Raw genomic sequence first — 11,355 nt, 5'->3', positions numbered from 1 at the left:
TAAAGAAAATGGAGAGAAGAGGATGAGCTAGTTAGGGAAACAATAATGCAGATAGCAGGATTTGAGTGAACTTCAATAATGAGATAAAGAGAGGGACAGCTTTTATTGATGAATGGCAATAATGTTTAAGGAGAAGGGATTGGCGTGAATCATGTGTACGCAGGAATATTTAAATCTTGTTTCTTTTTTTAAGATTTCAATATTATTTTTATCTATATAATCTTCATTTTGATTTATTTTAATGTCATAGTTTTCTTTTCGGAAATACGTTTAGATACATGCAGCAAATGTGTTATTTAATTAGGTGCTGAAAAAAAAAATTGATAGGATATATAACTCCAACTCAATTCAATTCAAAAGCTTAATCCATGAATTGAATAAATTTAATTCATATATTGGATGTCTTATATATTATAGATGATAAATTCAGATATTCATTAATGGGTATATATTTCTTTTATGTGTCAACCACCACTAAATTAAAATCGAGCTATTTATTATATTTTCTCGCTTTGGTCTATATATTATATCAATTTCTTAATAATAGTAAGTATAATAATGTATAGGCAACTATATATGTAGAGGTTGAGTCGTGTTAAAAGAAATCTGACCAAAGATTCTACTTACTCCCGCAAAAACATCAACTTTTAAAATTTATGATTTTTAATTCTCTATAAACGTTATTTTCAATTTATTTTTTGAAGTGAGCTATGCAGTTTGATGTTTACTTTCAAAATATTTTATAGGTTAGGTATAAGAAGAAACCTTACATGTAATGGTGTGATATAGACAGAATCAAAATCTGCATGTGTTTCCAAAGTTTGGAGAGGAAAACAGAAAAGATGGAGTTTGAAATAGTGAGTAAAGAAAGCATTAAGCCGTCGTCTCCAACCCCACCGGAGCTCCGGCATCTGTCTCTCAGCTTTTTTGATGCGTCAGTCCCTTGCCAGTATCTGCAATGTGTCTTCTTCTACCACAACAATAACCAATGCTCCACCGACGGCCGGCGGCGCAGCCACTCGGAGGTGCTGAAGGACAGCCTCTCCGAGGTGTTGACACACTACTACCCTTTTGCTGGACGCCTCATCGACGGCGCCTCCGTTGAATGCAACGACGTCGGTGCCACCTTCACGGAGGCGAATCTCCGGTGTCCGATGTCGGATGTCACAAAAAATGATGAGATTTGGAAACTTCTTTGCCCGGAGGACGGGACAGGAATCAACCCCATTTTGTCTATTCGGTTGACAAGATTTCAATGTGGGGGAGAGGCCATGTGTGTGTTTTTGTCTCATAAACTCTCTGATTTGATCACTTTTGCTACGTTCATGGATGATTGGGCTTCAATTGCCCGCAGCCGCAACGGCCACCCTGCGTCGCTCCTGATGTCTCCTCAATTCAATGCAGCAAGTTTCTTTCCGCCGGGCTGCGAGCCTTTTCCACTAGGTATCAGTGATAGTTTAAACTTTGTACATTTATCATTCATTCATATTTGAAAAATACTTGACTCGTTAGAGGGTAATGATCAAAATCTTGTCTTTACTAACATTCAATAATTGACAAGTTATTATTAGTGGTGCAAATAAGATTCCTCCTTATCATTAAGGAACCAAGTATCTTTTTGTAGTTTAATCTTATTTTTAGACAATTCGGAAGAGTATTAGAGTAATATTTTTAATAAAATTGAGAAAAATAAGTAGTTTCATGTCTTCTCCATGCCATTTCGGTTTTCTTGTTCATAGTTTTTTTCCCTCACTTCCAACTTCTTGATTGTCATATTTTTCAATCGTTTGTCTGCTTTTTCTTTTTTCTTTCAAGTATTATTTTTTTAAATTTAAAAAGTGTATCAAATTATCGGAAAGAAAATGTCGAATTATTTAAATTATTATCTCAATAGAAATATCTAAATAAGGTATTCAATTTATTTTAATTTGAATTGAAAACCATTAAGATTTTTCGTTTTTCTGGAAAGATTTTATAAAATTTCAATTCTTCTGCAAGGATAAACTGTGGAGTCACATTCATGGACCTATTTTAGAAAAATAGATATCTTTAATTTTTATTAGGTTAGATTTTTTTTCCCATTTTTTTCAGTATAATGTGGGGGTGAGTTCTAATAATACACAAACTCTTTAGATATTTTTTTAGTAAAAATAAATAAAGATTTTGTGGTGACACATTGCGAAGTGTCAGCTAAGAATGTTCCTTGGAACCCAACAAAGATAAAAACATGTTATTTTTCCTAAATAGTTTTGGAAGTATTCGTTTTTCCCAAATTAGAGAAAAAAAATAATAATAATCTAGTCTTTGCCCATTCTTTTTTTATTTTTAAGCTTTGAAATTAGTATCAAATAAGCTACCAATATTAATAGGATACAAAAAAATTCAATCAATCTTTATGGCATTTTGTAAGGTACTGTATCAACCTAAAGTTTTCAATTTCATTAAATTTGGATCTTAGACTTATATAATACTGTTTTGTTGCAATTTTTTTCCCCTTGAAATTGAAAAAGTGTTGTAAGCTTTACCTTTGGATAAATTTTGTTCAAAGAATATAATCGTGAAAAAATATAATATTGAACCTAAATTTTTATTGAACTTGCAAATATTTTAGTGATCTATTTATCTTCCTTGATTTTAAGGAAGAGATTCAAAATAAATTTGAAGGCAAACAAGCGCCTAAGGTTTTTTATGTAGTTTTTTCTTTGATCATATGTTCAATTGTTCCATGTCCGAGCACAAAATCGCTATATTTAGTCTTTTATTCATATTCTTAAAAACAGTACGAGAGCAACAAGGTGACAACATTGCGGTGAAAAGATTCGTGTTTGAGGGTTCAAAGATCGCAGCTCTTAAAGCGATGGTGTCGGACAAAGTTGAGAATCCTTCGCGCGTACAGCTCCTCAGTGCACTCATCTACAAGGCCATCATAAATTCCACCGGTGGTTCGGGAAAGCGGCCGCCCCCGCCATCAAGCCTACTGCAGATGGTTAACTTGCGAAAGAGGGTGGTGCCGCCGCTGTCGGAGGCTTTAAAAGGGAACATAATCACCTTCTTCATGGTGTCATTGCAGGAAGAGGTAGAGCTGTGGGAGGTGGTGAGGGACATGAAGAGGAACTTCGAAGAGTTCTGGCGGAATCATTTGGGAGAGTGGCTCAAAATTTTTATACGTGTAGCAGTTGGTTCAAAGTTGGGCTTTATGAGGTGGATTTTGGGTGGGGGAAGCCAGCGTGGATCACAATTCCTGATATTGTAAGGAAGAATTCAATTGGGTTGATGGATGCCAAAGATGGGGAGGGAATGGAGGCTGTGGTGTGCTTGGACAAGGATGTAATGGCAGCGTTTGAGAGGAATGAGGAGCTTCTCTCCTTTGGTTGTCTCAAGAGCTAGCTCTTCGAGTCGAAGCGATACGACAGATGGAAGGAATAAAATGTCGAGATCGATTTACTAAAGTCATGTTTGATAATTGTTATGATGTTTAGAGGGTGAGGGCCTGAGGGTTGAATGAAACTGTCGAATATTTGTTTGATTGGGTGCAGCATGGATAAAAACCTAGCCACAATCCAACCACCCACATTCACGAGCCAGTGCCAGGGTGCTTAATTTAATTACCAAATTAATTAATTCTGTTTATGTATGTGGTGTGATTGAAAGAAAGAGAAATTGAAAAATAAGTGACACATATTTTCAGATAATTGTTAAAATTTTATATAATTTAAATTAAAAATTATATATTTTATTGATAAAAGATTAATAGAAAATAACTGCGGTAAAAAATGTATCCAATAAAATGATATTTCTATTTAAATACAAAAAGGTAAGAAATATAAAAAATGATGGGCTGAAAGAAATCATTGTTTTCTAAAATTTCGTTAAAAGTAAGATGATGTAGTCTCTGAAATTTTAAAAGTAACTAAATTTGGTTATAATTTAATCTCTATCGTTAAAAATTAGGTTAAATTTAACAAAAAACAATGCAGCTAATTGTCTACCTGTGCAGATTGGTTCAATTTTGAATTGGTTCAAATTTGGACCGATTTTTGGATTAAAAAAAAAGACTAATTATATAACGAAGAAATGCCTCCCCACCAGCACTAGAGAATGGGACGTCATCATGATTCTGCTCTAGAACAACTTGGAATTCATCTTCGGCATGTTGTACAGCGGCTTGATTAGCAGCATCGCAAACCCGCTGTACAAGCCGATGGATATGGCGAAGCGGGTCCAAGATTCATGGGGACGATTGAAAGTATAGTAGAGGAAGACGACATTCAAATTTTGTGTATCGATTTGCTGCCAGACAAGTTGCTTGAGCTTCTTGGAGCTTACGGGAAGAAAGAACCGTGAGGAGGCAGTTTTTCTTAATTATTATTTTTTTAAATTCTAAACCAACTCGGACATAGTTGGACACTTAATTTGTACACATGGACAAACCACACCACGTATGATTTCTATTAGTATTTGAAAACAGTATTAGAGGTTTTTCGAGCAAAAATAATGCAACATGAAAAAAGTAATTATATTGGCCAGGCGCCCAAAACCGGCACCTAGTCATTCCGAACTTGAAGCAGTGATTTCAAAAATCGGGGATTTGGCGCCTGGGCCCTATGACGATTGTCAGACCTATAAATTCATATTTTAATTAGGTCAGTTTTTGAGTGGAGAAGATGGAGATTTGTGGAGGCTGCATGATATCTTTTTTGGGCAGAATCCTGCTCTTGTGCTGTTTCTTTTCATTTTATTTATGCTTTGATTTGTGCTACTTACCTTCTAAGTTAATTTTGTGTTAGATTTCATTTCTATGACTTGATGCAGTCGAGACTATGAACTCTTGGACTTTGTATTTCTGATTAATGAAGTTATTTCCATTATTGAGTTAATACTCCGAGCTTATATGCTTGTAGATGTTTGATCACCAATTACATGATTTTAGATTTAATTTGAGATCGAGAGACGAGTTGAGTCGAACCTTAAATGTTTAGTCATGAGTTAGTGTTTACGAATTTTCTTGTGTAGCATTTATAAATCTACCATGCTTAATGCTTTTTTATAGGTTCGAAATTTCACAAGGATGTAGAAATTTGCTTGTCAAATTATTTAATAATGTTTGAGAAAGATCAGTAATAAATAAAAGGGAATTCACCATCAACATGGGAAACAAACAAAAAGTTATTTAGAATAAAGAAATTCAAGAGAGAAATACTTCTATTTTAGTTTAATCACATATTTATTTGTCGATCGATCAAATCGACTAACGTTAAATTTAGTTGGTAAATATCGATTGATTAACATTTTATGTGGAGATGATACTTTACTCTATCACTTTATTACTTATAACTATTTATACCCTCGCGAAATCGAAAACCCACCAAAGGGAAAATAATGGAGAGAATGGTGTGAGATAGTGAGGGGGAGACAATAGTGCAGATTGGAGGGTTTCAGTGAACAACAAGAATGAGATAAACGTCCATTTTGCTCAATAATTAAATAAGTTTGATCTCTTCTCCCACCTTCAATAGCGTTTATTTAATAAAAGACAATAATGTTTTGGGAGAGAGGATTGGCATGAATCATGTGGATGGAGGAATATTTAAAAATTATTACTTTTTTAGATTCCAATATTATTTTGATCCACATTTTAGTCCAATATTTCCATTTTTGAACATACGTTACACATTATGTTTTGATTGATGTAGAAAAATTGAAGTATTATTCGAGTCTATATATAAGATAATATTTAGATGCTGATAGATGAGTACAACTATCGATAAAAGAATTATCTATTTTTAATTTTTCACTCTTAATACAAGAACATGAACATAAGTTCACACTTAATCATTTTCCCAATATATATATATTAAGAGAGCACATTAAATTACTGTGAGGAGATTTGTTTTAACTGTGATGGGTTGTTATATTGGAGGTTATTTTTGTTATTTATTTGAGTAAGTTTCTTCATATTCTAGGTTTCGTAAATTCTTGTGCTGATTCCTCTCTGTTGGTTCGTCATCAAGGTGGTACTCACTGTTATATTTTGGTATATGTGGATGATATGGTCATCACTGGTAGTTCTCTGATAGAGGTTGATCATCTTTGTTGCTATTTTGAATAAGTAATTTGCTCATAAAGATCTTGGTCAGTTGAGCTATTTTTTGGGAATAGAGGCTTCTTATCCTTCAACCGATGGCATTTTCCTATCCCAGTCAAAGTCAAAGTATGTATCTGATCTTCTTCTCAAGACAAAAATGCATGAAGCCAAATCTATTTCAACTCCGATGGTAAGTGGCTTGGTCCCGTTGGCTTTTCGAGGAGATTTATTTCATGATGTTCATCTTTATCGTAGTACTGTCGGTGCCTTACAGTATGCTACGCTGACTCGACCTGAAATTGCTTACATTGTCAACAAAGTGTGCCAAGTTATGCACGCTCCTACGCTGTTTCATTGGTAGGCTGTTAAATGCATCTTGCGTTATTTGAATGGCTCTCTTGATCATGGTCTTCTATTTCAAATTAAAAGTCTAGATCTTCTGCTTCAAGGGTTTGCTGATGCTGACTCGGCTTCGGATCCGGATGATTGTAAGTCCACTTCTGGTGTGTGTATACATTTTGGTGGAAATTTGATTGCTTGGTCTTCTAAAAAGCAATCTATTATCTCTCATTCCAATACCGAGGCAGAATATCGAAGTCTCGCCCATGTTTCTGCAGAGTTGGTATGGATACAGTCTTTGTTTGCTGATTTGTTATTGCCCATGTCTTCTCTTCCTGTTGTCTGGTGTGACAACCTTGGGGTAGTCCATCTTAGTGCCAATCCAGTGCTCCATTCTCGTTCGAAGCATGTGGAATTGGATATATATTTTGTTCGTGATTTGGTTTTGCAGAAACGACTTCGTATTTGTCATCTTCCGACTTCGGCTCAGGTTGCTGATATTTTTACCAAACCCTTGTCTGCTGTACATTTTCTTCCTCTTAGGTCCAAACTTAATGTGGTAGATTCTACCACCATTGGCTTGAGGAGGGGTGCTAAGAGAGCACATTGAATTACTGTGAGGGGATTTGTTTTAACTGTGATGGGTTGTTATATTGGAGGTTATTTTTGTTGTTCATTTGTATTTGCAGTAGGTATATAAACCACTGCTTGATCACTTTAATAATATTGAGGAGTACTATTCTAAGTGGTCAAAATTATTCTCTCGTTCTGTATTAGAATCTAAGGGTTCTATTTAGAAAGTTGTTAATATAGGCAAAAAATTGAAAGCTATTTATTATATTTTCCCTATTTCTTTTATGCTTTGGTCTATATATGTTATATTCATTTTTTAATCGTAGTAGGTATAATATGTAGCCAACTAAGTTTTATCCACATGTATATAAACGTTGGTATTTATATAGGTTGAGATCAAAAGAAATCTGAGCAAACTCTACTATTATACAGAATTAAAATCTGCCGGTTTCCAAAGTTTGGAGAGGAAAACCAAAAAGATAGATGGAGTTTGAAATAGTGAGTAAAGAAAGCATCAAGCCGTCGTCTCCAACCCCACCGGAGCTCCGGCATCTGTCTCCCAGCCTTTTTGATGCGCCAATCCCTTGCCACTATGTGGAATGTGTCTTCTTCTACCACAATAACGAAAGCTCCGCCGGTGGACGGCGGCGCAGCCACTCGGAGGAGCTGAAGGAGAGCCTCTCCGAGGTGTTGACACACTACTACCCTTTTGCTGGACGCCTCATCGACGGCGCCTCCGTCGAATGCAACGACGCCGGTGCCACCTTCACGGAGGCAAATCTCCGGTGTCCGATGTCGGATGTCACAAAAAATGATGAGATTTGGAAACTTCTTTGCCCGGGAGATGGGACAGAAATCAACCCCATTTTGTCTGTTCAGTTGACAAGATTTCAATGTGGAGGAGAGGCCATCTGTGTATTTTTATCTCACAAAATATCCGATTTGGTCACTTTTGCAACCTTCATGAATGACTGGGCTTCCATTGCCCGCAACCATCGCGGGCACCATGAGCTGCTCCCGGTGTCTCCTCAGTTCAACGCATCAAGTTTTTTCCCGCCTGGACGCGAGTCCTGTCCATTAGGTCTTAATCATTCTTGCCATCGTTCAAATTACTTTTCTTCTCATTGTCATGTTTGTTAAATTAAAAAATTAATTTTAAAAATGTTTACAATCACCTCAATTTTTAAGGTATCAATTGATTGGTAAATTTCTTTTTTCAAAATGAGAGTGATATTGGATGAATAATTACCACACTCAAAATGACCATTGCTAAGAAAGACTTAAAAGAGTAGTTACTACATCTACCAATAAGGTGTACTTGTTTTCGTAGCTCATACCTAAAGAGGTTACAATTTTCATTTTTTTTTGAAAAGATTTTATAAAATTTCAATGTTTTTGGAAAGATAGATAGTGTGGGGTCCACATAGACCTATTTAGAAAAATAGATAATTTTTAGTAAGTTAGATTTTTTTTTTAAAATAAAATATGGGGTGGGTAATTTTTGGTGGGCTAAGCTAAGATTTTGGTGGTAGGTTAGATTTTGTAAGTTATTTTAAAAAATAAATAAAGATTTTGTGGGGATACAAGGACAAAGTCTTAGCTATGTTTTTATAAATTTTAAAAAGTCTAGTACAATGAGACTTGAAAAAAAAAAAAAAAGCATTCGACCTAAATTTTACTCAAACTTGGAAATTTTCGGAGATCTATTCGATGGTCTATTAATCAAGCTTAACTTTAAGGAAGAAATTCAAAGTTAAATTTAAGTAATTTTTTTTCTTTGGTATGTTCCATTGTTCCATGTTAAAGCATAAAATGACTATATTTAATCATTTATTCATTTCTAAAAACAAAATAACAGTACGAGAGCAACGACGTGACCACATTGTGGTGAAGAGGTTCGCGTTTGAGAGTCCAAAGATCGCAGCTCTTAAAGCCATGGTGTCGGAAAAAGTTGAGAATCCAACGCGCACCCAGCTCCTCAGTGCACTCATCTACAAGGCTGCCGTTATTTCCACCGGTGGTTTGGGAAAGCAGCCACTGCCGCCATCAAGCCTCCTGCAGATGGTTAACATACGGAAGAGGGTGGTGCCGCCGCTGCCGGAGGCTTTAAAAGGGAACATAATCACCTTCTTCGTGGTGCCATTACAGGAAGAGGTAGAGCTATGGGAGGTGGTGAGAGACATGAAGAGGAACTTCGAAGAATTCTGCGACAAGTACCCCAAAAATTACGAGGCTGTTGAGTGGTGTTCGCTCCACAAACTATATATGGAGGAATCATTTGGGAGAATGGCTCAAAATTTTTATTTGTGTAGCAGTTGGTGCAACGTTGGACTTTACGAGGTGGATTTTGGGTGGGGGAAGCCAGCGTGGATCACAATGCCTGATATCATAAGGAGGAATTCAATTGGGTTGATGGATGCCAAAGATGGGGAGGGAATGGAGGCTGTGGTGTGCTTGGACAAAGAGGTAATGGCAGTGTTTGAGAAGAATCAGGAGCTTCTCTCCTTTGGTTGTCTCAAAAGCTAGCTCTTCGAATTGAAGATCAAAGATCGGTTTACTAAGGTCCTGTTTGATAAATTGTTAGGCTCTTTACAAAGTTGTGAGGACCTATGTAGAGGTTGAATAAAGTCATAGTTTACTAAGCTCTTAATTGATTATTGTTATGGTCTTTGGAGAGTGAGGAGTGAGGGCGTGTGAGGGAATAATTAAGGTCGAAGAACGTTGTTCTAAGATCATCTTACTTTGATAATTGTTATGGTTTTAATAAGGTCGAAGAGAACATCGTAGTAACTCGTGTTTGATGATTGTTATGGTTTTAGTTTTTGATTTAATTAGAATTATGCTTGTTTTTCTATAATATTTTTCTGTATATGTCTTTCATATTTTTTAAACAACGTTAAAACCTACTCCTTTTTTTTTCTTTTTAGTTTCTAAAATTGGAATTAGATGTTTATGAGGTAGTTTTTGAAAAAGTAAATAAAACAAAGAAACAAATGATGAAAGTATTATTCGTCGGCAATAATAATAATAAATATTCAAGATTAGCACAAACAACAATTTTACAAAGAATAACGATAAATGTACACTCTTAAATTTGTTGAAAGATAAAAGATAAGAGAGTTTTTTGATATTTTTAGCTAGAGGTGCTTGATCTTTCTGGGAATCCATTAACATAATCGTTTTAATAGTTACTTTCATCCTCTAACCTTTAAAATGTCTATTTCAATATTTGAATTTTTAAAAACATCATTTTTTTCACTGTTATTCTGCTATCTAAAAATTTTTCATCCAGTGCACATTATTTCTCAGTCAATTTTTGCATTTCTAACGTGAGGTGAAGAACTAAAAATTTCATTTTAAAATAAACATTTTGAAATATTAGATATCAAAATAGAATAAACTTAAAAAATTAAATTAACCAAGGTATGTCCAAGTTAGACACTTGAAATATAAAACAAATAATAATAATAATAATGTAATTGAGTCTGCATTAGTGTTCGAAACCTCGATGTCGATGGAAATATCGAGGTCCCGATTTTACGGACATGTCGATGTCGACGGATATTTCGAAAAAAATCATGGAAATTGTGGAAATTGATGGAATTTCTTTTTAATTAGTAAATAAAACTTGAATGGTAGAATAGTTCTCTTAGGTCATCTTAGACTAAAAATGTTAAAAGGTAGTTGCTCAAATGAGTAGAATATGACTCTCATACGAAACACATATGGATCCCATTGGTTGATAATTTGGATGAATGATATAATCACGAGGTTGAGGTTGAGAGTGACAGTCATTGACATATGGTGAGTATTCAGTTTGACCATACCAAGAGTAATAAGAACTTCATTGACCATAACTTTGTTCTTCTAGCTTGGATCACTTGATTGCCCCACCTCTGCTTGGTTGTAAGCATTAGTGTCACCTCCTCCACCAGATTTTGTGACGTCATTAAGGATGTTCATGGGGCGGGGCGGGGACGGAAACGTCCCCATCCCCGCCTCCCATTTAATTCCCCGTCTTAGCGAAATTCCTCACAAAATTTCACGGGGATCGGCGTGGGGATTCCTCGCGGGAATTCGTGAGGATCCAAGGAATTTTTCCCATTTTTTTTTTATGTTTTAAATTATTTGTTAATATATTTTTTTTCTTAAAATTGTTTTATTTAGTTGCTTAATTTATAAGGTCTAATTCTCTGAAATACATATATTAGGTGGGTGGATGGAGAACAATACATAATTTTTTTGTATACACATATATTTAAAGAGGACAATATAATTACTTTAGTGTGTATATGTACATATATAAATATTAAAAAAATGACGAAGGAACGGGGAATGGGGATGTGGAACGTATTCCC

General features: G+C 35.2%; 1 protein-coding gene, 1 long non-coding RNA gene and 1 pseudogene across 3 annotated transcripts; all 3 read left to right on the top strand.

Annotated features, from left to right (window-relative positions):
- The first annotated feature begins 591 nt into the window (after positions 1-591).
- LOC148209861 (17,18-epoxy-17-hydroxycur-19-ene N-malonyltransferase-like) lies at positions 592-3,630 on the top strand (annotated as a pseudogene). Its single transcript, XR_015792682.1, has 2 exons — positions 592-1,443; positions 2,781-3,630. The product of XR_015792682.1 is annotated as a 17,18-epoxy-17-hydroxycur-19-ene N-malonyltransferase-like (transcript).
- A 2,196-nt stretch (positions 3,631-5,826) lies between these two features.
- LOC148209860 (uncharacterized) lies at positions 5,827-7,179 on the top strand. Its single transcript, XR_015793060.1, has 2 exons — positions 5,827-6,442; positions 6,535-7,179. It is a non-coding gene; the product is annotated as an uncharacterized LOC148209860 (long non-coding RNA).
- A 224-nt stretch (positions 7,180-7,403) lies between these two features.
- Positions 7,404-9,854, top strand: LOC111013207 (akuammiline synthase 1-like). Its single transcript, XM_022287611.2, has 2 exons — positions 7,404-8,078; positions 8,856-9,854. Exons 1-2 carry the CDS (start codon positions 7,481-7,483, stop codon positions 9,521-9,523), a joined length of 1,266 nt encoding a protein of 421 aa, XP_022143303.1. The 5' UTR covers positions 7,404-7,480; the 3' UTR covers positions 9,524-9,854.
- The last annotated feature ends 1,501 nt before the right edge of the window (positions 9,855-11,355 follow it).

Source organism: Momordica charantia (genome assembly GCF_013281855.1).
Source record: "Momordica charantia cultivar OHB3-1 chromosome 8 unlocalized genomic scaffold, Mcharantia_2.0 BLBB01000008.1, whole genome shotgun sequence".
NCBI lineage: Eukaryota > Viridiplantae > Streptophyta > Magnoliopsida > Cucurbitales > Cucurbitaceae > Momordica > Momordica charantia.
The sequence above is the reverse complement of the archived record's forward strand: the minus strand, read 5'-3'. Positions and strand labels throughout refer to the sequence as shown.